Genomic DNA, 26,792 nt, shown 5'->3' on the forward strand with positions numbered 1-26,792 from the left:
ACAAGAAAACAAGTGTATGACAATTCACATCACTCATCCTTGACTTTGGCCAAAAAGCGACCATGGTAACCTTAAGAATACATGCTTATCTCACTAATCCCTACGGTGCAAATCAACAATGAATGGGCCCTGTTTAACAAAAACACAAGACATTTATGGGAATTGTAAATTGGTCTTATGTTTAATTTTAAGTGGTCCCCTAATTGGATTAGGAGACAATTAAGAAAATTCTGCCACTTCGTATGTCTAAGGGATTTTGCTTTGTTTTTGATTGACTGACGGAACCTATAAAAGGAAAGCCATCAAGGGACATGAACAACAGTTGTCGGATTTAAGTCTTCGCAGTGCCAAAACAAAAAAAAAAAAAACAAACGTGAAACGGATACGCAAACGTGAAAAGAAAAATCTAAAACCTTCAAAGAATATCCAAACACAAGCAATGGAAACAAGACAACATTGAAAAGGATAATAACACCACCACTACTCCATTACTTGTTAGATTTTGTATAAGAATAAACCGAAAAGGATCAAGGAATTTTCCGGACTTTACCAGCTACAGGATATTCTCAAATTCAAAATGCTATCATTTGTCAACTCACCCGGTTTTGAGCACGTACGTGGCGGCCGTAATATAAGCTTGACCGAAACTGTTCCAGCCGATATCCTGCACATGGTGGATCCTTATTGGTATCAATGGCCACCCTTGGAACCAATGTGGTTTGGCATAATCGGTTTCGTTATCACCGTTTTGGGTATCATGTCGTTGACGGGCAACTTTGTGGTCATTTATATTTTTACCTCCGCCAAATCTCTGCGTACTCCATCGAATATGTTTGTTGTGAATTTGGCATTTTCCGATTTCATGATGATGTTCACCATGTTTCCACCCGTGGTGCTGAATGGTTTCTATGGCACATGGATAATGGGACCATTTTGGTGTGAGCTGTATGGATTGTGCGGTTCCCTATTCGGTTGTGTTTCGATTTGGTCAATGACTCTGATAGCCTACGATCGTTATTGTGTCATTGTCAAGGGTATTTCGCGTAAGCCACTGACCATTACCGCTGCGGTGTTCCGTCTAATGTTTGTTTGGAGTGTCTGCATGATATGGGCAATATTGCCTATGGTCGGCTGGAATCGTTATGTACCGGAAGGAAATATGACTGCATGTGGTACAGATTATTTTGCCAAGGATTGGTATAATCGTTCGTACATTATTGTCTATTCGTTTTGGGTGTATTTGACACCTCTGACAACGATTATTTTTTCCTATTGGCACATATTGAAGGTAAGTTGAAAGTCATTGAAAGAATAAAATGCGTTTCGTTTGGATTTGTAAAATGTATTTTGTTATTCAAAAAACGTATAATTTTCGTTAAGTTTTGGGCGTTGAATTTCAAGATTTTTTTGCTGAAGCACCTTAGTATCCTCTCACAACCTGACTTAGTTAACGTAACTTTTGCAATTTGATGAGATTAAATTAACATACAAAGGTAAAGCTTTATAACATCAAAGAAATCTTACGTTATGTTAATTAAATTTTTTCATTTTAGTAAAATCAATGAAATAGTTCATTAATGCATCTTCGTTAATCATTAATTTAATGAAAATTCCACAATGCGACCAATAGAGCTAATCCAAATGGAACTACTGGACCTGAATGACGACTTCAGATTTAGTATGCATTATGTCATAGTCAGACGCGAAATCACATCCATTTCCAGTCAAAATATGTCTTTACCTCATGAGTACTTGCATAAATCGATCTTTAGTGTACAGGGATACTCTGATGGTCTGACCTCTATTCCATTTCTAGAGCTGACTAGTTCCTTAGTTATAGGTCTGGAGATTTTATCTTTTTCCTAAGCATCGTCAATAGTTCATTAATGCGATGGATCTTTTCATTAATCTAATGAAACACCCTCATTAATGTAATGAAACTTTTCATTAATTCAATGAAACGGTTAGATTAATACTATGAAACAGTTTTATTGCATTAATGAAAATATTTCATTGTATTAATGAAAATTGTCGCTAACTACAAAGAGTTTGATGCGTCATTCCGTTTTCAAATGTTTCACCTGGAAGCATAAATTATCCGGCAGTTGAAGAAACGATGTTTTTATTTTTGCTTTGATCAGAGGCATATAAGTTCGTCTTTTACCTCCTGCGCCATAAAAATCACAAGATTTAGGTGTTATTATGATGTCTTCCTCTTACCATTCCCCAACCTGTAAGGCGATAACATCGATATTGTTTTCCTCCAAGTACTTTCGATGGTATGTAATCTGTACCTACGCTTTAAATAATTCGCATGTTCCAGCTTACTATGATCAGCCTTTTGCTGCAATTTCTTAAGGTTTCTCCTAAATATTGCCTGACTTTCAGATCCTATCTGCCACCTTACTGGCGTAGTGTTGCTTGCTCCAATGTTCCTGGTGTCTACAGAAACTCTAATGGCCAGGCCTCCGTTCTTCGAAATAGTGAACCGAAGATAGTGGCTCAGTGAAAGCTGACTTCAATCTGTAATGCCGCCAGAACTTATCTGCCACCACGTATGTGTGCTTGTTCCTACAGATATGTCTACAGAATATCTTAATGCCAGAACTTCATTCTTTAAACTAGAGCTGAATAGCTTCCTCTTGATGTTCCCTTTTCCGAATATCTGTCTGAAGATCTCGGTCTACTTGGGAACCCATGCTGACAATAATCTCCTGCATAGAATCTGTATCGAAAATTGAAAACAACCTTTTGGATATGGTAATTTTGAACCTCTTTGGAAAGCACACGATGACAGTAGGAATTTTATCATCCTTATACATCACATCCCAAAAATGATGAGGCTTTTGAACCCCCATTACCTAAGTGGCCTCTCAGAAAAGGCGATGTAAAAGAGAAGTTGTCGGCTCCGTGAGATTTGTATTGCAGGTCAGATCTTATGTGTTACCTATTTGGTGCAGTGGAGCTTATCCAATGTGTCCACAAATATTCTCGATGTCTGCAGGAACTCTGATGAAGGACTTCATTCCCCGAGTGATCGAAAGAGTGGCAGATCAAAAGGCAGTGACTCAGTTGCATCAGTATTACCGTCAGATCTTTTATGCCAACACGCGTCTGTAAATGTTCCCGAATCTTGATATTTACAGAAACTACTACGGTCAGGCCGTCATGCTCCAAATTGGTGTTGAGTAGCTTCCAGTTGAAGTTATTTTTTCTGAATATCAGGCTCCAAATTGGAAAACACCCTTATGGATAGTAATTCTGAACCACTTTCGAAAGCAGACAATAGGAATAGAGATTTTAGCATCTAGAGTCATCATGCGGGCCCAAGTGGTACAATAAAAGATCCCACTTTAGCCGGCTGCTGTCTATTTTTTGGTCCACTTCGTAGGATGTGTTCCAATATTTTATCGCTGATAATTTTTTCAATGGCCTTTTGATGCTCTTTGGGTAGTCTGCCGGACCCTCTACTGGTGATGACCACCGCATAGCACCGCTCGTCTCCGTATCTACGTGGCTAATTTGGAGTATGTCGATGGCGGCTCCGCTCCGTTCCCTGGAAGGTAGTGGACGGTTCTGGGATTCTTTTCTGAGTCCTTGCTTCTCAACCTCTTCATATCCGAGCTCATATATTCGCCATCCGTCAAAGGGTTCTTTTGGTAGTTTCCTTCGCGTGGGTTTTGAATAGGTTTGCTCGGGTCATTTGAAGGTGGGAAGCTCTTTTATGTTCTCAAATTTTCCAGAGGTAGGTGATCGTACCACTCTACACCTGACTGGTCACGGCACAAGGGTTTTCCCTCGATTAGGGTAAAGTAGCACGACCATCCACCTCCCTCCCTTAGTGTCACGATCCTGACACGTGTCCATCTTTTTGTAATATGCCTAGTTATTGTTGCTCAAGTCCTCCCACTTTCTAGATTAGATGTAAAGTCTAACCCATCTCGAGACTGTAGGTACTTCTGACATCTGTTGTGTACGGACAAGTTGATTATCTAGTTCATCACTTATAGATCGGAAGTTAAGTTTCTGAGTATCGTCAACACTCTGACTCCATTCCATCCACAGTAATAGCTACGCGCTACCACCTTTCACATAGCCTGCCCCGCCCAAAGTCCACCTACTTTTTTAAAACTGGTTCAAAGCATGATTGTTTTTACTGGAAATGTCATTAACACCCTGTTCCCAAAATGCATATGATAGGAATTTACTTCGCCTGAGATAATAAATTTCACCGATTGTTCACACATGTCGAAATTATAAAATACTGTTTAGGATTATTGCTCGGTTTACTTCTTACTTGCCGCATTTACTACCTGTGTATCAAGACTTGGAGGAAACCTTATGGCTAATACTTGCTGGGCTGTCCTTCCGGAACTTTGTGTAGTATACGGAGTAAGTAGAAAGTTCTTAGTGCTGAATCAAAGAGGACTTCCTAGAGACTGGGTGTGGTTACTCAGGTCGACCCTTAGTGTTCCTTTAACAGCTGGATATTCTATTAGTTCGTGTGTCACTTAACTAGGACAACGGCAGAGAACATGGTCGATTATTTCTTCCACGTGTTCCAATAGCCTGCAGTACTTAATATCGTTGTCCCCCCACTTACCTGCAACAGATGTTATGCAGCAATGACCCCTACAGCAGTTTCAATCCCACGGCGGCCGGCTCTATGTACCGGATTGGCTCGGAGGTACCGTTACCTCAAAAATTATGTGTATGTGTAGTGTACGTTTTCACCATGGGAGCGGCAAATTATCACGGAATGTCCGAGATCTTTTGGTCCGTGCTGGGATAAAGATGAACCCCGGGCCAGTATGTTGCGTTTGCCAAATCCGCATCCACCACATGTCAGCAATGGTGAGATGTAATGGATGCAGGCCACAGGTTCACTTTCGAGGGAGCTCTGACCTTGGACACAGCCAGGATTATTACGATAGGTATGGTATATATCTAACATCACAAGCTGTTTTTAGCCGCCCGGAAATACATTATTCCTGCAATTCAATTGCAACGGTCTCCGCAATAAGGTCACCTTTCCTGCTTGAGATTGACTCTAGTAAAGTGTGGTTCTGCGGAGGGAGAACTACTTAATGTGTACATACCGCCGATAAATAGTTGTTCCCTGCGTTATATGCCCGATATTAGTTCGCTTTTAGAGGGCAATAACCGTCTGATGCTAGGAGACTTCAATGCCCATCATGAGCTTTGGCATTCTGTCCTAGGTAATGACCACAGTGGTACAGCGCTGGACGAGCAAATTAATAGCTCCACGTTTTATACGGTGAATGAAAACGCTCCACAGCTCGCCAGATATTACCACTATGGCACCAGGTCTTAGAAATGACATATCCTGGAAACCCGACTTTTCCATTAGCTCAGACCACTTTCCTGTCATAGTCTACGTAAATAGACCACCTCACCAGGCTAGTAGGCGAACATATGCGAATATAAAACTAGACCAACTGAAGCAATGCAACATTGGTATACGATTAGGTAAATCGTGGGCAACGGTTAAATCACTCTCAATGGGCTATGTGCACACGTGTTCCGAAATGCGAAATCATCCAAAGAGTTGGGCCCACACCGAATATCGATGGTAATGCTTAAGCAACTGGATGAAGCCGGAGTTGAGTATTTTAATATGTCCTCAACCTATCGTTAGCCCACCATATTGTACCAGAAGCCTGGAAAGTTGACAGGGTGGTCCCGCTACTAAAGTCTGACACGGATGTCAGCAGAGGTGAATCGTACAGGCCGATTTCACTCCTGTCGCCAGCAGCAAGGATTCTAGAGGCAATACTCCTCCCCACGATGAGAAGCAGTTTTCCACTTGCCCAACATCAACATGGATTCCGAAAATGCATAGTACTACGACAGCATTACACGCCATATCCACACATATCAATAGAGGACTGAAGAAGAACAGGCCGTGCGACCGAACAGTCATGATGGCACTTGACCTATCGAAGGCCTTCGATACCGTCAACCATGCCAAACTGTTCGAGGATATAGAGAAGACCACTCTCCAGCTCTGTTTGAAACGTAGCAACAAATTCCGAATATAAATATATAAGGTTTTAGTAGATTTTGACGAGGTCAGTATTTTCCGATTCATTTTTATCATTTTCAATGTGCTTCAATGATGGAAGAAATATTATCTCTGCGCAAAAAATGCTATCTCTATTCACAAAATTGCTGAAGGCAATTGTATGACACCTTGTGTGTGTATGCCACCAATGCGTGTGTGACAAATATCACATTTCAAAAATGACTTAATACAATGTCGGGAAAGGGATTTTAATTAACTATCTACTTGTTTTGCATTTTTTCACCACATATGAAAAAACTTTCAATAATAAATTTTTTTTGTTCATTTCAGGCCGTACGAGTTCACGAAAAGGCAATGCGTGAACAAGCCAAGAAAATGAATGTTGCCTCCTTGCGACAAAGTGATGCGGACGCCAAGTCGGTGGAAATTAAATTGGCCAAAGTAGCTTTGGTTACCATATCATTGTGGTTCTTGGCCTGGACACCGTACACCATCATCAATTATGCAGGCATTTTTGAGTCCATGAGTTTGTCACCGCTGAGCACCATTTGTGGGTCGGTATTTGCCAAAGCAAATGCAGTGTGTAATCCGATTGTCTACGGATTAAGGTATAATGTGGCACCATCGTTCTCTCCACCCGTTTTAATTAATTTTTATTCTCCCCCTCCAGCCATCCAAAATACAAACAAGTTTTGAAGGAGAAAATGCCCTGCCTGGCCTGTGGCAAAGATGATACAGCTGCCGCTGAAATACGAACTCAAGCCACAACTGAAGTTAGCGAATCGGCGGCGTAAAGTAGTTCTTTCCTGTCATGACTGCTACTTTTTAGGGTAACTGGGGACAAGTGCCAAGTGCAATATTGGTTTAATTTAATCTTAGCTATGTATATGTTGTACTCTTTATAATTCCTGTAGTCTCAATTTCTTCATGAGGAAACAAAAAAAAACGAAATATTTCGACGTTGACGAAAAGCTTTTGTACTCGGTTTTATTCCTATGATTTAAACACATAAAAACTCTGGATAAACAAAATTAAACAAAAAACAAACTTTAGAACAAAAAAAAAATATTTAAAAACAAAATACTTTGCAAACTAAAAAAATAAAAAAGAGAAAAAATATGAGCAATTGATATAAAATCATAAACGTTGTGTTTTTTATTGTCTGGTTTGATATAAAAACAAACTTGGTCGGCGGTTTTTATACCCTCCACCATATGTAGTATGTAGGGTATATTAAGTTTGTTTTTCCGTGTGTAATCATTTGAGACATTATAAAATAAAGAGTGATTCAACTAGAGGTTCCAAACTTTTTTAAAGAAAAAAAAAAACACAGAAAATTATAATTGAATGAGAAATGCTTATTATCATTTGAAAGAACATTCTATCACATTTATTTTTTTTAAGTTTATCCTATCAAATGTTGGCCGCGTCTACGTCTTAGACGGTCAATTTTCAATGCCCCAAGGCCTGATTCGAAGAGGGGTTGTCCGCATACACTTTAGGAAAAGGAAAAAGTCAAACGGTGTGATAACTAGGGTTTTGAGGTTTCTCGGCTTTTTTCATTCCCGGCAAACGAGTATCACAAAATCGCAATACCCAGAATTCGGGATTTCCCGGGAAATTTTAAAATACGAGGGGGCTCAATGTTTCCGTGATTTTTCAATCTTCCCACAGTTACAGACATTCAAATATGAAATACAATACCGGTTCCATTTGTTAGAAGACCAGTGCAAATGTTTCAGAGAGTTCCGTTCGGAAAAATGGCTGACACGTTTTCGCTCTATAGAGTAAAAACGAAAAAATTATGGAAATATGCATGGATTAAATTGGATCACGAATTTGCGCCTCATCCACCATGGTATCTGGATTTAGACAACTTCCATTATTCAGATCTAAGGATGGAAAGAAATTTGGCTCAAACAATGAAGTTATTGATCAGAAATTCCTATTTTATGGACCGCAAAATCTTATTTTTTGAAAAATATGGTCTTATGCTTAAGATTGGAACTTTAAAATAGAAAATATTTTTTCGGATTTATATGAAACAGGACAAAAACGCGTCGGCTCATATATCTTTCTCCAAGTTTGGTGCATCTCCTATAATTTTCTCCCTGGAACGAAACTTTTGTGGATTAAAGTTATTTTTATTTTTCGTTTTAAAGAATTTTTAAGACATTTGTCCCATTTTACCACCGAATTGGTTGTAATTTGGTATTTTGTGTCTCCAGAGGCTAAAAAACATTTCTACCAAAGTTTGTATATATGGGTCCACGCATCGGTATAGCCCCAATATAACGTCCCATATATACACAGAAAAAATTTGTAACCATTTGATAAAAAAAATCCAAAAATCTGATTAATTTTTAATTGATTTTTTGCCGATAAAAGTAATGTTCATATTGACAATCGTCGATAAAAGAATTTGTTGTTTTCATAAGAAATTATTTTGATAAAGCAATTCTCATATTAACTAAGAATTTTGTTGAATTTTATTTTTTTCAAGCGATAAAATATTTTCATATTAACAAACTGGTTTATCGATTTTTTAATTCTTCTTTATTAAAAAAAATTGTCACATATACAATAAGGTTTGTTAAATATCAAAGTAAATATCGATAAAAATATGTTCATATTTACACTTATTTTGTTGATTTTTTTTTTTTTGTTAAATAGGTACGAACCCAAAAGCCACAAAAAGATACATACACACACATTTATAAATGGTGGTGATTGCTTTTTTTATTTAAATGTATAAAATGCCAAATGCAAAACAACAACAGACGCTAGGTACATACACAATTATAAATCATACATGAAATAAATGAAAGAAAAACGTAATGAAAAAAGTTATAACCAAAGTAATAATTTAGAGTCACACTTGAATTTAAATGGAAGAAAACAAATAAAACACTTTTAAATATAAAATACAAGAATCTCGTTGAACGCTTCTCGTTAGTTGTAAAATAAAACAAATTCTCCTGTTAAATTAGAAATCATCAGCGGAAAATCGGGATCTGGAATAAAATGTAATAAATAGGTGCATCATCCCAGCAAACCAATCGTAACAAAATCGGAACAAAATTCGGACGATACATCCGAAATCTGATCCAAAATCGTAACGATATCTTAACGAAAGTTGTATGAAGTGGTTGACATAATTTCGGAACGAAATGTCGGAGCGACATCGGATCGATTTCGGTCCGAAATCGGAACGAAATCTGTACAAAATCTGAACTATTTCCTGTCCGAAAAATCGTTTAGAAATCGTAACGAAATCTGAACGACTTTGCTTCCGAAATTGTTCAGACTTGTCGGACATCAGACATTTGGTTTGCTGGGATATTTCAAATATATAAAATAGTATTACCGTGCAATTGCTTCTTTGCCCAATAAAATATTTCGATTCTCCTTTTTCCGATTTTTGCATTACATTACAAAATTTGGTTCCTCATAAAATGCATAAGCACCATTTTTTACACATAAACACTGATTTATTTCCACACTTTTCGAACTGATCACAGCAAAGGTCTTAAACAAACTGCCACCAAACTGTTGGTTAAAAAATAAATGCTTCTTGAGAACAAAACATTTTTTTTCTCTCTTATTTTGTTAGGTTCATAAAAACAACAAACCAAAGTTTTAGTATACATACAAGAATTCGCCGTGGCAACAAGAAAATACCCAGCAAACCAAATGTCGGATGTCCGACATATCGGAACAATTTCGGAAGCAAAATCGTTCAGATTTCGTATCGATTTCTATACGATTTTTCGTAGGGGAATTCGTTCAGATTTCGTTTCGATTTCGGAGAAAATGTCGGAAGTAAATTTCCCTTCGAATTTGCTAATGTTTTTCTTCCGATTTCGTTACGAATTCGGATCGATATGTCGGAAACAAATTTCCCTTCGCACAACAACCACCTTTTGTATATATCTAACAAGCAACATTTTAGTTTGTTGTCGAAAATCAAAATGGTTGGTTATAAAATTCGCATATACATTTTTTAAATATTTTAAATATAAAGGCAACATATAATAATTCAAGTTAGTGCTGATAGACTCAACATATTCGTACACAAAGTTTACATTGTTTTACTATAACTACAAAATGATAACAACAGTGAAAATCGTTAGATATCTTTGAAATTATAATCTTCCAATAAAAAACATAACAAAGAAAATTTATCAATAAAAAAGATACATCAGAGAAAAATTTTTTTCTTTGATAATCATACGAAATTATTCCAAAATCGTTCAGAAATCTTTACAAAAGTTCGGAAGGTACCTCAGATTTTCATACGACATTATTCCGAAATCGTTCAGAAATCTGTACGAAAACTCGGAGGAAAAAATTCGAATTCCGAATTTCCCAAGGATTTTCTTCCGATTTCGTTGCGAATTCTGACCGAAATCGATCCGATTTCGCTGCGACATTTCGTTCCGAAATTATGTCAACCACTTCATACAACTTTCGTTAAGATATCGTTACGATTTCGGATCAGATATCGGACGTAACGTTCGAAATTTGTTCCGATTTCGTTACGATATCGGTACGATTGGTTTGCTGGGTAGATAAACTAAACGCCACACAAACATAACAACGACACACACAAACACAGCACATTGTTGTAGCAGAAAATCTCTCTGTGCCATAAAAAGTTATTTTTTCTCGCTCTTGAGAGCGAGAACATGTGAAAACCATTACAACAAATATTGGTTAAAAAACTTAAACAAATTTTAATGAATTATTTGTTTGAACTCGTTTATCGGTCGCTTTTTGGTAACATTTTCATGTTTGATAAATATTTTCCCAATATATTTGAAATATTTTATCGACATTCAACAAAAATATGGTGATGAAGCTTTTAATTAAAATTTTCGGGGTGTCTTTTTTTTCTGTGTAGTACGCGTCACTTTAAGATATTTTGAATGTATTAGTCCCATTTGACCACAGAATGGGTTGTAAGTTTGTATTTTGTGTTTCCAGAGGCTACGAAACATTTCTACCATAAAATGTTTATATAGGTACACGTTTTGATATAGCCCCCATAGGACGATATATCCCGATTTTCGGTATTTTGAAGGTTTAAGCCTCATTTTCACACCGAAATGGCTGAAATTTGGAATTTAGCCTTCGTTGGGGTATACAACTTTCCCCCAGAAATTTGTAGGTATAGGTCCACGCTAAAATTTGGTACATAGTCTTCTTTGAGGGTATAAAACTTTCCACCTGAAAGTGGTCGGTATAGGTCAACGTCTTCACATAGCTCCCATAGAACGGTACCGCCCGATTTTCGGTATTTCGAAGGTTTTAGCCTCATTATTCCACCGAAGTGGCTAAAATTTGGCATTTAGTCTTTTCCGGGTTACAAAAATTTCCCTCAGAAATTTGTCGGTATACGTCCACGTTTTGATGTACCCCCCCACAGAACGGTATATCCCAATTTTCGGTATATTGAAGGTTTTAGGGGTATGAAACTTTCCACCTGAAATTAGTCGGTATAAGTACATGTCTTCATATAGCCCCTATAGAACGGTAACTCCATGAAATTGTCGGTATAGGTACATGTCTACATATAGCCCCCCATAGAACGGTATCTTCCGATTTTCGTTATGTTGAAGGTTGCTGCTCAATATCCCATCGAAACGACTGACATTTGGTAGTTAGTCTTCGTTCCCCACTGAAATAGCTGATATTGGTATTAAGTTTTTGATAGGGATGTGAAACATTCCACCCAAAATTTGCCGGTATAGGTCGACGTCCTCAAATAGCACCGTATAGGTCCCCATAGGACCGCACCTCCCGATTTACGGTATTTTGAAAGTTGTGGCCTCAATATACCACCGATATGAATAAAATTTAGTATTTAAACTGCCATTGGTGTATAAAATATTGCAGAAGAGAATTATCAGTATAAACCCTTTTCCAAAATAACCCCCATAGAAGCGTACTTCCCGATTTTCGGTATTTTGATGGTTGTGCCGTCAATATCCCATCGAAACGGATGAAATTTAATATTTAATCTCCGTTGGTGGTATAAAACATTCCACCTGAAATTTTCGGTATTGCTCCATGTTTTTATATAGCCCTCGTAGAAACGTCACTCCCAATTCTCAGTATTTTGATAGTTTTAGCCACATTATTCAACGGGAATAACTGAAATTTGGTATTTAGTCTACGCTGGTGTTACGAAACTTTCCTCCAGAAATTTATCGGTACGTTTTATACAGCCTCCATAGAACGGTGCTGCCGATGTTGCTAACTATCCAAATCTAGAATATCCAGCTTTAGGTCTAGGTCTAGTCTGAAATTCTTAGTTGTCAACACATATCTCCACCATTATCGACATAGGTCAATGTTTGGATATAGCCCCAATATAACGGTACCTCTCGAGTTTCCGTATTTTAAGGACTTTAGCTACAACTTTTAACCGAACTAGCTAGAATGTGTCCTACATTTTTCAACTAAACTACCAGTAATTTGACATTTGAGATTCCCAGTGGTCACAAAACTTCTCCATCAAAAACTGTCAAACTGACAGGTCCATGTTTTGTTATAACCCCTATATAAGGGTACCTCCCGATTTTTCGTGTTTTGAGGGTTTTAGCTACAATTTTAGCTGAACTAGATGTAATTTGTCATTTGCGGTTTCCAGTTGTCACAAAGCTCCTCCACCATAGGCTCCTCCTAAAATAGACACCATATAAAAGTGCCGCCCGAATGAAGATATTTTAGGTACACTATCTGACATTTTTAGGTACCCACTTAAAGTTGTGGACAGGAATGAAAACTAACTATTCCCTTTTAGTTCAGAATATTTTATGGTGGAGGGTATGAAAAGTTCGACCCGACCGAACTTAACCCTTCTTTTCTTGTTCATTATTAAACTATGCAAAAATACAAAATTTAATAAAATATGAAAGATTTTATGTAAAATTCATTTTTTTTCTTTGTCTTAATGTGTTGCATATTTTGCATATTTTGTGCATATGCAAAATGTACACATATCCAATCAGAATTTTCGTATCTTTATTAATAAACAAGTGAGCAAAGGCTATAGTCGGGACGGGGCCGACCATGTGTTACCCTACACCACTACCCCTGTGCATAAGCTTTTCACTGGTAAACATTTCTTTTAGGGAATATAATCCGAATACCATCAAACGTTATATGCCTCTTTCTCTCGGGACCCCCATAAGCAACCAAAATTTCGAGACCATCCGATCAAAATTGCGACATGTATCGTGATTGCAAAAAATGGAAGAATTGGATGCATTGTGGTAGCTCCCTTGTTTGGCCACCTTCGTCAAACTACTTTACACCAATTTAAAGGTAATATTTTCTTCTGACATTGACGTTGGAATATCCCTACTAGAAGCCGATATATTCACAAAGAATAAAACTTTGAATTTGTCTCCACATAGGCTTCTTCCTCTGTGGGGCCCGCATCTACCCCCAAAATCTCGTGACTATCCGATCAAAATTCCCACCGGTAGCGTAATTACAAAAAATGAAAAAATTGATATATTACTGACTTTTGCGATATCTCGGTTGTTTGCCCACCTACGCCAACATACTTTGCATCAGTATAAAGGAGATCTTTTCTTCTACCATTGGCGGGAATACTCCTACCAAAAGCGGATATATTCGCATAAGAAAAAAACGTTGACTTTTCTCCACATAAGCTTTTTGCTTATTTCGACTCCTTAATATTATCCGACCAGCACCAAACTTAATAGGCTTCTTCCTCTGTGGGACTCGCATCAACTCCCAAAAAATTCGTGACTATCCGATCAAAATTGCGACCTGTAGCGTGATTACAAAAAAATCGGAAAATGGGATGCATTACCGACTATTGCGATATCTCTGTTGTTTGACCACCTACGCCCACCAGCTTTGAATCATTGTAAAGGTTAGATATTCTTCTTTCATAGTCAGGTTTTGCTTTTGGAAAATCCCCAACCAAAGCTGTGATATTCGTCATTATAACTCAAATCGCAAAAATAAAAATATGGGTTGTATTAGCGACTATTACGATTTCTTCTTTGTTTGACCACCTAAGACAACCTACTATACATCGTTGTAAAGGTGATATTTTCTACTTTCAACAGCAGGTTTTGCTTTTGATATACCCATTATAGATGCGGAGATATTCGCTTTGAAATAAAGCGTTGACTTTTCCCCCAAATAAGTTTTTTGCCCATTCCGACCCCTGAATATTATCCGACCATCACCAACATCAATAGGCTTCTTCCCCTCCGGGACCTTCATCAACACCCAAAATTTGGTGACGATCCGATCAAAATTGCGACCTGTAGCGTGATTACAAGGTTTAGATGGACAGACGGACAGACGGACGGACGGACGGACGGACTGACGGACGGACACACATAGCCAGATCGACTCAGCTCGTCGAGACATTCATTTTGGTATATATAAGTATGGGTCTACGACCATTATTTCGATGCGTTACAAACTTTTTGGCCAAAACCAATTTATAATACCCTCCCCACATAGTGGTGTAGGGTATAAAAATATGAAAATATACAAAATCCGATGTTTAATTATTATTCAATGAACAATTACGGTGTCGAACTGAATGGCTAGTAGCCACGAATAAAATCGAAAAGAGCGACTTCTTCAGAAAAGTTGAAAACTTTGGCGTTAAAATCCAATTCATGACCATTTCTAGGACAATATTAATATATTTTCAATTTATATTTTTAATTGGAAAATTTCTTGAGGTTTTTACCGGGTTATCTAGGTTATTTTCCTTTCCTATATGACGTTTCATGCTGCGTCTGTTACCCAGGTTTTGATTTTTCCTTATTTTTAAATACAATTTCTTTCTTAATAGTCGAATAGGCCCTAAGAAGTAGTTTTATCTTTTTACAGATGTATCTTAATTTGAATTGACGCCATATCATCTATTGCTGTTTTCCCAAGTTTTTTTGTTAGTTATTTATTAAATTTTATTTTTGTCATAACAAAAAGCAATATCTAGTCCATTTGCCGAACTAAGAATATCTTTCTAACCGCGCTGATCATTGACGTTGTCTCTCCAATTTACTTACCAACATGACACATAATAAAATCCTTCGAAAGGAAACATTATATTTTTCCCAAAATGCATTCGTTTATTGCATGTTTTCAATTCTTATCAATAAAACAATTCGTCTTAGGGCCAAACCTGTTTCTCTATCCAATCAACATATGCTGAAACTCTGGTATAAAATGCCGGAAGGCCCTTATTGGCACACCCACCTTCACCATACGATGTAACACCCAAAACCAAAAACAAACAACTATAGTCGGGATGATCAACGAACAGGGGGCCACCAGAATCGCCCGTACATGTATCTCTTTCATAGTAGAATGATCCGGCGCACATTTGTATTGTTGTATTTATAGAGACGACCCTCGTGTCGATTTTTTCCAGACACGTGGCATCATTAAAATTATCCAGCTTGACCTTTTGCAAATGAGTTGCCATTTTACCAAAATCCTTTAATGCGCCCCAACCGGCTGCCAAAAATTGTCTAAAATCACGTCCATCAACCAACGGTAAGCAAGCGGGGACAATGTAATCATTAAATTTGACAGTTGCATTCAGTCGCACTACTGCAATGTCATGGAACCTCGTAACATCGTCGTATTCTTCATGGATTTTATATGATGCAATGGAAAAGTCCACAGGAGCAGCATCGTCATCCGTTGTATTATAATCGAGTTCTCCCAAACGTACCATATTCGGTTCACTGAAAAAAGAGAAAGGGAGGGGATAAATATGCAACATTTAAAGAAGTTAGCAAAGGCTAAAGTCGGAACAGCCAGGTGCTATATTTGGCGCAACGATATGGGGACTCGTTTTTATCGCCGAGTCCGAACAACATCACATGGAAAGAATTTTTACATGGCTGAAGATGCTCAGGGAATGTAAGCCAACATTAAATGGCGGGCAAATGTTAGATTCTTACAGGTTCTGGAACATTATTATTATCAAAGTATGCTCTAGGCAAACGTCCAATAAAAGCAGAGATGTCCACTTTCAAACAAAATTTATACCAGTTAAAATCTCATATGATCTTTTTTAATATTTTTCAATTTAATTGAAACCAGATTAGACTAATTACTAACTCGTAGACTTTACTACCCCTAATTGAGAGTATATGGTTGTTAATACTGAGTAAGTTGCTGGCCACAGAGACAGTGGCCTCTGGCTGCCTTTGACAATCCAATAGTGTTGTCAGAGTCATGTCTGAGTTTGATGTTCCTTCTAATATGCTGCAATTATTCAAGATATCTTTAATATATAAAATGTAAGCGTTTAACACCGAAATTACCCTCTCTGTACTTTCAATGTTGGACTTAAGGAACAAACACTATGTCTCGGGCCACTAAAGGAAGTGTCCAAGAATTTCATGCAATAAAAACATCCTTGAAAAAATCGCGTTCATATCTCTGAATGTCTTCACTTACAATCTATTTTATAGCTCCCGATTCTCTGAATCTATCAAACATTATTCAATAACTCTCTTAAATCACATTTACAAGAGACATACTCACTTCGGAACATAAAAACAATGTGCTGCTGTTATAACATATTTCTCGCTAACCAATGATCCACCACACAATACACTACGCTGAGGTCCATTGACGTACATTAACAATGCCATGAAAGGAAACTCTTTGGCATCGGCATTTTTACCACCAACTATAAGTGATTTATCACATTTCTGTCGTATGTTCTGATACGACTTGCATTCTGAAATTAAAAAAAAATAAATAAACAAAAAATAATCAGACATAATTTCAACAAACCTCGAACTATACGAATCTCATCATCTTTTTTCGCGACATAGGGTTGTGGTGGTACAGGACAACATATATTTACGGAACTTTCACCTACTCTGCAAAAGGGCTTCTTTGGCAAAAAGCGAAACTTCTTGACGATTTCCGGACAATCTCTCAGTAATTTGCATTCGGTGTTTATGCCGCATTCATCTCCGGATGCTGAAAAATAGTAATAACATTTTTAACAAATGCCAAATACATTAATCTAGGAAACATGTCAGGCTAAAGATATGATCAATGTTATGCACATTAGGGTTATGAGTTTTCTATATTTTTTACAAATATCGAAAATACCACCACATGGCCGTGTAGAACATGGAAAAATATTAAGAAATGGGTTGTCGCTTAAAAAAGTTCCCGCACCGAATGTATTTAAGTTTTCTATTGCAGTTATCTCTTTCAGTATCAGTCTGCTTTGCCGACAGAGATATACCCTCATCCTGTGTGAATTGAAACTTTCATCTATTGACAATATCGAATCTTATACAACATTCGGGCTATTTTCTCATGAAGTATGGACTGACCCTGAAAAAACTTGTACAGTCGTAATGGGGGCAGCAAATACAAATTATTACAACAAAAATCATAGCGATTCGGGAGCAGGTCTTAATGTGATCTTTTCCGAAATTTTGTGTCGGAGGTACCAGAAGGAGTGGAGTAATATAGTCCATATTCGAACCTGATCTATATCTGGTAGATATATTAGGATGTGCAAAGTATGGACAAAATCGGTCACTCCCTTCAAGAGTTATCATGTGCGCAATTTTTTCGAACATTTTCGAACTTTTGTGGGGGAGGTACCGGAAGAAGTGGACCGATATGGCTTATCTTCGAACTGAAACTAAGTTTGAACAAAATATTACGAATTTTGGACTGAATCGGCAGATCCGTTCGAGAGTTATCTTGCGCTCCAACCACTAAACACGGTCTCATAGGAGTTTTTTTTTGCACCTTTCATGCTATTTTCTCAGGAAGTATGGACTTGCGACTGATGAAACTTATGCCGTTGTATGGGGGGCAAAGAATACAACAAAAATCAAAGCGATTCGCGAGCAGATCCTAAACTGAACTTTTCCGAAATTTTGTGTGGGAGATACCCGAAGGAGTGGACCAATTGAGTCCATAAGACTGGCAGAAATTTCACGATGTGCAAAGTATGGACGAACTTGGTTACTCCCTTCAAAAGTTATCGTGCGCACAAATTTTCCGAACATTTTTAAACTTGTGTGGGGGAGGTACCAGAAGGAGTGGATCGATATAACCCATCTTCGGACTTAAACTAAGTTTGGACAACATATTACGAAAACCAAAGTTTTGAACGTATCGGTTGATCCGTTCGAGAGTTATCGTACGCTCCAGCCAGCCAGATGGGCGGACATGGCTAAATCAACTCCAAATTGTCTGAAAAGGGTTTCGTCCAAACATACTTGAGGTCTAAAACCATTATTTCGATGAGGCACATTTTGCCCGTATGAAAGTGTATATACCCTCGTTAGCATAAATGCTGAGGGTATAAAAAACGTCTTCACTAAAAATTGTCAACATAGGTCCATGTTTTGGTATACCTGCATATAATGGTGCCTCTCGATTTTGAGGATTTTACCTGGGTTTTACCTTTATTACTATTGTTATTGAAGTCTCCCTTGTCCCGTATGGGATGTTTGTGGAACAATTATTTATTGTTATTGTTTTACCATTATTTCACATTTGAGGCTCCCAGTGGTCACAAAACTTCTCCGCCAATAATTGTTAACATATGTCCACTAGGCCGGGGCGATTTGTGTGGAAGGAAAAAACCTTAATGGGCCCTTCGCGTTTCGGATTCCTGGGATTGAACTGAGCAAAAAAGGTCTACTGGACCATATGTCTACCGCGAAAATCGAGCCTCCCGATTTTTACTTAAAGTTTTTTATTGGCGTTTTTTGGATATTTTGGAATATAACAAATCAACATAAAAAAAAATATTTTTAAAAATGTACCTGCCTTGTTAAATTTTTTCAGAGGTACCTCACACTGTTTTAAGTTATTTCTGGGCAAACTTTAAAACAGTGTTAATCACCACTGGACTCGCGAGCAGTGTCTGTGTGAACACACACAATCTCAATTGTGGTGAGTTTGAACGTTACTCTCACCACCGATTATCTTCCTTGTTTTAGCAATGAATTAACGCACACGATGTTTATCTAGAGAGGGATAGATAATCTCGTGTGTGTGCCCAACACAAACGGAGCGGTTGCATTTGTAGTTGTTGGGGAACACTGCTTTAAAATGTTTTTTCAGACAAATGGTGTATGGAACATTTAAGCATGTATCACACAATGGATTGGTATAATTTCTCACTATTCTGAATTTTCATTTGTGGCGATGTATTTTTGACAGATTTTATAAAATTACTTTATTAATATTGGCCGTTTTCTTGAGGGTAACCCTAAATGTTCAAAACAATAAGCACAAATTGTGCGTATGTATAAACACTCGAATTCTTTAAGACAACGACAGTGAATATGCCGGAAGCAGGCATATATTTCTCAAATGCATTTACAACGTTGTCATTGTATTGTGTGCTTGGGTGTTAACATACACAATACATTAAAATAATACTTAATAGTTTAAAATATCCTTTTGTGTATTCAAATTTTATGTAAATTTTGGCACTGCATATGCTGGTTTTGATTTTAAATAACCAAGGTATAGGCTATTTAAAATTCAAAGGACATTTGAATTCAAAAATTAATCAATATTGTTCCTCAAATATCCTTCGTATTCGGTTGAAACAAACTAACTCATATGTGCAATTTGATTTGGTAGAGAAACCTTGACGCTCTATTAATTCTTCACATAAAATGCTTCACATAAAATGCTGAAGAAATGCCAAATAAACACTAATAAATACCACATTTAATATACCCCCATATTTAATGCATACATTTAAAATAAAAATCTTTTGTTCCTTTATTTTGACATTTCAACTACATTTCCTTATTTCTTATCAACATCTCTACAACTCACATTCGACAAAAATCGATGTATGCAAAATATTTACACATATAAGCAATGTTAACACAAATCTTATCATATTTTGTTCTGCTCGAATGATTCTCGTTTTTCTTTTTCTTCTTTGTGTCTTTATATTTTTCTTAAATAACAAACGCGGTTGAGAAGAATCCTGAACCAATCGCCACGGGTTCTCTTCGCCTACTAACTGTTAAGCTATTTGCAATACAATGCATAAGCTTAGCACAGCTATTGAACAGATTAATCGTATCAATAGATGAGACAAAATGTCGGTATGTATTCGAAAATTTGTTCGTAAATGTTGTTATTCTCCTCTGGTGCACAACTCTCAAGACAAGTTTTACCGGCTAAGTTGTTTATTGTTTTTATTATTATTATTCTTTCTCTGTCACAGACAAAGCGGCACCTTTTTACACTGAAGATGCGCTCAGTGGAATGAAATGCATCATTTCCAAATTTTTAAAAAATATATGTATGTATTTATGTACATATGTATGTACAGTAGGGATATAACTTTTTGCACTTTTTTGCAAGTATCAAAAATACCACCACATAGCCGTGTAGAGCATGAAAAACTATTATGAAATACGGTGTCAATTTTTCTTTACCGCGAAAAAAGTTTCCGCACCAAATGCATTGAAGTTCTGTAATGCATTTTTTAATTTTATCTGTCATAACAACATATTTGCTTTTCATTAAAATTTTTATTTTTTTGTAATCTAATTTAAAATCATTATCAAAGCGTTCTGGACCAATTTTTTCTCAAATCGCGCCATTTCGGACCATATTAGGATTTTTTGACACTATTGCAATTTTTGGTTTTTCTTTATAAACTCGTTAATTTTATGTTTATATTTTTTTAACCTATCGGACAAGATAATATGGTATCATTTGCAACTAATTCGCGAAAGTTACAGGCTGTTTTTGTTGACTTTGCCTGTGAGAATTGTATTTTTTTCTATAAATATTTATTCAAACAAAGCAAATTTAAAATTTTAAGTAGAAAAAATATCAAAAGGGTTTTAGTAATCACGGCCGGTGCGGGAACTTTTTTCACAGAATCGGTCTTAGAAACGCGTTTTCATTATTAGGACAAAATTCCCCACATGGTACTGGTGTTGTACTTTTGTAGAAAACAAATACGATTCTCACAAGCAAAGTCAACAAAAACAGCCTGCAACTTTCGCGAATTCGTTTCAAATGACCCCATATTGCCTGGTCCGATAGGTTAAAAAAATATAAACATAAAATTAACGAGTTTATAAAGAAAAACCAAAAATTGCAATAGTGTCAAAAAATCCTAATGTGGTCCGAAATGGCGCGATTTGAGAAGAAATTGGTCCAGAACGCTTTGATAATGATTTTAAATTAGATTACAAAAAAAGAAAAATTTTAATGAAAAGCAAATATGTTGTTATGACAGATAAAATTAAAAAATGCATTGCAGAACTTCAATGCATTTGGTGCGGAAACTTTTTTCGCGATAGAGAAAAATAGACACCGTGTTTCATAATAGTTTTCCATGCTCTACACGGCTATGTGGTGGTATTTTTTTGGTTATAGCCCTAATGTACAGTTGGGTTCAAAATAATAGGAGTGTCCATACAAAAAACGGAAATGGTCGAAACATATCCATTATGGTTTATTTTGTATTATTTTGTATTTGTATTTGTTTACACCAACATTGTAAATCGTCTTTAAAGTTTTTGTTCAAAAAAATAGGAGTGCGGAAGAAAGAAGAAAATAAAAATATTTTTAGTTAAGTTTAGGATCAAAATTGTCAATATTTTAGTTAACAGTAGTGAATTCAATAGATTTTATGAGATTTGATGGCTGTTTGAAAACAAAAGTCCTTTGGAGGTAGCCAAAAAAACAGGCGATTGTCCTTGCAGCAATTTTTTCCATAAATTGAGCACTTATTGGGCAACTCAATGGATTTTGTAGACAAAAGCTTTAATGATTAGATAAAGAGGTAATGGAAACCGGATTTAACTTCGTTCAAGGATCAAAATACGCAAATTCCCAGGATACCGATCATTATACATATCGCTCATTTACTCAAAGAGTGGCATAACTCAAAAAATGGGTTTTCTGTGTTAGCAATTTCTATTTTTTCTACGACTTCTACTTTATCTTGTGTCAAATTTTCGTGTTGATATCTCTAAAACTCGACGAGTTACAGCTCATTTGCTACGAGTTTCGCAAAGTTTTTTGAGTTTATGAAGCACTATAACACTACAGATCATGCTTGATCTTGCACAGAAGTTTAGCACTGACATCTGGCTTGCTGTTTGCAAAATATGGTCAAAGTAGTTATTTTAGTTTTTGTGTAATAATATTTTTAAGCTGGGAAGTCAAATTTCAATCGCCAACTTAAAACACGTTTTCCTCGAAAGTGGATTTTTTGAAATGTGTCACTCTTTGAGTAAATGAGCGATATATTGTTCGAAATAACAGCCAGAACATCAAAAACTCTAATCACTAAAGGTTTTTTCTACAAAAACCATTGAGTTACCCAATAAGTGTTCAATTTATGGAAAAAATTGCTGCAAGGACAATCGCCTGTTTTTGGCTACCTCCAAAGGGCTTTTGTTTTCAAACAGCCGTCAAATCTATTGGATTCACTACTGCCAACTAAAATATGGACAATTTTGATCTTAAACTCAACTAAAAATATTTTTATTGTCCTTTTTCTTCCGCACTCCTATTTTTTTTAACAAAAAATTTGAATGCGAGTTATAGTGTTGGTGTAAACAGTAAATAATTTAAAACAAATTGCCACATTTCTGCTAATGAATTGACTGTTGGGATATCTTCAATGTTAAATAAATACAAAATAGGCCAAAATAGAGAAGTTTAACCATGTTTATGCCCGTAATTTTTAGCCTTAGATAACCGGGTAGGTAGCTGCATATTAGCTATCTTTACCACGGCGTTTGGTAATTTCTACGTGCCATTTACCGAGGCGTGTAAATTTTGAAAACATGTGGTAACATTGGTGATTTTCATTCATGATTTCGTAAAAACATAGCCACATATAAGTGTTTTACAATTTTTAACATATTGGCAACGACCAACCAGGCAAAATCCTTGGTGTAAGTAACACGGCCGTTTTCGACCCGGTAACGTTACTTATGGATTGAAATTATGAAATTTGGCTTACACTGGGGATATCTATGAACTCATAGATAACTACGCGCAGAAATTACGAGCATTATTCTACCATTCCTTTGGTGTGAATGTGCACTCCTATTATTTTGAACACAGCTGTATGAATGTATGTATGTAAAAGTTTCAAATAACCAACCTGTCAAAGGCACCATTGAATATTCTCCAACATGAACAATAACAAAAATCTCATTAGGGATTCTCTACACTATGATATTATTAGAATAATATAATTTTTATTTTTTTTTTTTTCATATTTTCTTCATATTTTGCAAGTAACATGAATATTATAGCCCCAAACTACATTTGATTTCTCACAATGTCTGGATGCTGTTGTATTTTTTTATATTTTTTGAAGTATAAGCGTTATTATTTGATTAACGTTTTTTGTAGAAATGTAAAATTTTGTAACAAATTTGATTTTTCGCGAATCCATTGCGACATTTTAGGAGCATTTTTGCATCATTGCAAAGGGTAAAAGTTCAGTTAACGGTTATAGCCTATAACGGCTTATTATATCCAGCCGCCATTTTTTTTAGAATTTTTTCTAATTAAGAAAATTAAGACGGCCCTATCTTTTGCTCGCAATCATCAAATTTAGTTACAAATAGAGATTGGAAATGACGATTTTTTTCTTAATCTATGTACCAAACATTATTTTTTTCAAATGGAAAAGACAATTTTAGACATGTTTCCTGATATAACTCATATAAAAACTCATATATTAAAAAATGTTCATTTATGTAAAAAGCCTATTAATTGTAGGGAAACGGGGACAGGTACAAAATTATATATGGGCTGAAAGAGAATATTCTCAGGCATCATTCTTCAAAAAAGATACTTTTTTCCATGCTTGTCCCTAAAAGTGCTAGTTTACTAAATTTGGAATTTCACTAAAATTTAGTACCTGAGGAAAAATAAAATAGCTCACTTCGTTTAGACTACGGTTATTTATTAAAACGGTTCTTAAAGGCAGGTTAGGTTAGGTTTGGGGATGTGCAGTCACTAATTTGTGACTGCGTCACTCGGAGACCTTCCGGTCCATTGTGATCATCCAAGGAAAATAAATGGAAACTACTGTAAAGATAAAAGATGGGAGAAAAAGAGAAGAGAAGCAGATAAAAGGAAATAAGGCAAATGTATAGAAAGCAATTAAGTAACATTTATAAGGAAGAAAAAGTTATAGTGGTGATGGTTGGAAGAAATTTGGATAATACGGTTCACGTGTTCAGGTTGCGCTGTCCCAGCCACTTCAGATTTCTGATGATGTTGTAGATTAGAGCAGGTTCCTCAGTTGAATAGAAGGTTAGACCTGGTGGAAAGTGAACAAACACTTATCAATGCCGCATGCAAGCCAAAACTGGACATCGTCTCCATCTCCTCCTCATCCTCACAGAGTCTGCACTAGTCAGTAACGTCATCGTCCCATTTGATGGTAAAGTTCCTGATATAGCAGTGCCCAGAAATAACTCCCGTCATTACTTTAACTTCAACTTTACTCAGGTTCAACAGTGAGTTCGTTCTTTTGGCTGACAGAGTTGGCCAGATGGATATTGACAGATTGCACCTAGGTTCATTATGCCATAATTCACTGGCTCTTTCGTCAGATAACGTCTCAATATCTCGGAAAAAAATGACAAATGGATAGTTGCTAGATCTGTAGACTGCGATCCTCGTCTAGCTAATTCGTCTGTTCCCAGCATAGCTGATAACAGTTAGTTAGCGTTTTCAAAGCTGTTCTACACTTAAGGAGGACTTCAGACTTTAAGAGCCGCTTGACTATCCACATAGATAGTCACCGGTTCAAAGATTTCTGCATCCAGACAGTTTATCAGTTCCGCTGCCTTCCAAATCGCGAAGATTTCAGCCTGGAATAAACTACAGTTGCTATCTAACCTGTAATTGAACTCAAGACCTAGCCTTTCACAGTAGACGCCAGCCCCAGTAGCTTCCTCCATCTTGGAACCGTCTGTATAAAAAGCCAGACCGTCCATAGGGGGGTTACTGCGGTTCCAGTCGTCTCTACTACGGATAACGACATCTATATCGTCAAATATCCGGACTGGTGATATATAGTCGCTTAGTTTTCCACATTGGCTCACATTGATACCTGACTCATTCAGGATACATCCACTACCACAGGCACAATCGCGCCAGAGATTCTGTTCATGCCACCTTAGGGCACTACGAGTTGCCAGACACTTAATGCTGATGCACAAAGGCCTTAAGTTCGACATTGCGTTCAGAGCAGCTTGGGGTGTGCTCTTAACGGCTCCAGTTATAAGAATCGAAGCATGCCCTTTCACCTTGTCTATTTTGCTGGATGTAGATTTTTGGCGCAGGGAGTGCCACCAGACAAGAGATCCATAGGATAAGATGGACTTCACCACGGTGTTATACAACCAGTGTATAATCGATGAGTTTAGCCTCCAACTTTTCCCAACAGAATTCTTGCATGAATAAAGTGCAATTAGTCCTCTCTTCGCCCGCTCCCCAGCATTCCTATTCCATCGTAATTGACAGTCCAGGATTGTACCAAGATTCTTTGCCTCGGGCGAGAACTGAAGCTGCACTCCATCCAGTGTTGGTGGAACAAAAACGTTGAGCTTACGCTTCCTCGTGAACATTACCAGTTCTGTCTTAATTGGATTTACTCCAAGGCCGTTAGCCAACGCGACAGCGTCGATAAGGCTCCTTGCATAAGCTCCGAATTGGTGGACGGGAACTTAGGGGAAATCAATAGCACTACGTCTTCCGCATAGGCAACAACTTTGATATCTTGATTATCCAGTTCCGTCAAAATATTACTTATTACGAGTAGCCACAGCAACGGTAAGAGCACTCTACCCTGGGGGTGGCTCTAGTTACTGTTTTCCTAATTTTTGTCTCCCCGATATTTGAGTTTATAATTCTGCTTTTTAGCATTTTAATTATCCAACATGTTTAGGGTTTCAGGTGTGTTTACTTCTTAAAGTGAGAGGTTAATGGATTCAAGTTCTGATATAGGCATGTTGCGAGTTGCTTAGGGAGGTGATGTCTACATGACTCCTAATCTCCAGATCGATCAATCTTTCAAAAGTCTTGAGGAGAAAGGATGATAGGCTAATAGGTCTGTAGTCCTTTGGTGCAGAGTGACTATGTTTTCCCGCTTTGGGAATATAAGTAACTTTTACCTCTTTCCACAGACCTGGTACACCCGGTACACGGTCAAACACGCTCTATATATCTTCTCCAAGATCTGATTTAAACGTGGCGATGCAAATTGAGGCATTGCCGGTGTTATTCCGTCCAGGTGATTTATATGGTTTGAAAGTGTTGACAGCCCACTTAATCTTATTTCTGCTAACCACCTTGCCAATGAGATCATAAACGCAACATTATTGCCTACATAACAATGAAAACAATATATCTTATAGTTTCCGAAAAATAGGTATTTATTTCTCCAGAAATTTACAATAGTGACGTATTTTCCAAAATAGGGAAATCAATATTTAGACCAGATTTTTTTGTTTTCCATAGTTTTGACATGTCTACTATCGAATTCAATATAGAAATCGACAATCGGTGACGACAAAAACATGAGATTTGGGCCAGGAAAATCGATTTCTGAACCACTGTGCGCGGTTGAAAGTAACAGCCATACTATCATTATTTTCCAAAGTCGAGAGTAATTAAACTATTGCCCACAATTTGCTCAATCCTGTACCGA

At 36.9% G+C, this 26,792-nt stretch overlaps 2 protein-coding genes across 2 annotated transcripts; one reads left to right on the forward strand and one right to left on the reverse strand.

Annotated features, from left to right (window-relative positions):
* Nucleotides 1-317: 317 nt before the first annotated feature.
* On the forward strand, nucleotides 318-7,163 carry Rh6 (Rhodopsin 6). Its single transcript, XM_073988760.1, has 3 exons — nucleotides 318-1,288; nucleotides 6,377-6,654; nucleotides 6,717-7,163. Exons 1-3 carry the CDS (start codon nucleotides 578-580, stop codon nucleotides 6,838-6,840), a joined length of 1,113 nt encoding a protein of 370 aa, XP_073844861.1. The 5' UTR covers nucleotides 318-577; the 3' UTR covers nucleotides 6,841-7,163.
* Nucleotides 7,164-15,162: 7,999 nt separating this feature from the next.
* Nucleotides 15,163-20,098, reverse strand: LOC141390771 (venom protease-like). Its single transcript, XM_073963738.1, has 4 exons — nucleotides 19,910-20,098; nucleotides 16,868-17,059; nucleotides 16,613-16,811; nucleotides 15,163-15,804 (listed from the first exon to the last, which is right to left on the reverse strand). The coding sequence occupies exons 1-4, from the start codon at nucleotides 19,974-19,976 to the stop codon at nucleotides 15,225-15,227; spliced, it is 1,038 nt and encodes a 345-aa protein (XP_073819839.1). The 5' UTR covers nucleotides 19,977-20,098; the 3' UTR covers nucleotides 15,163-15,224.
* Between the last annotated feature and the right edge of the window lie 6,694 nt (nucleotides 20,099-26,792).

The sequence above is a fragment of the Musca autumnalis genome, unplaced genomic scaffold, assembly GCF_047663935.1.
Source record: "Musca autumnalis isolate F117 unplaced genomic scaffold, ASM4766393v1 scaffold_1, whole genome shotgun sequence".
In the NCBI taxonomy this organism is placed as follows: Eukaryota; Metazoa; Arthropoda; class Insecta; order Diptera; family Muscidae; genus Musca; species Musca autumnalis.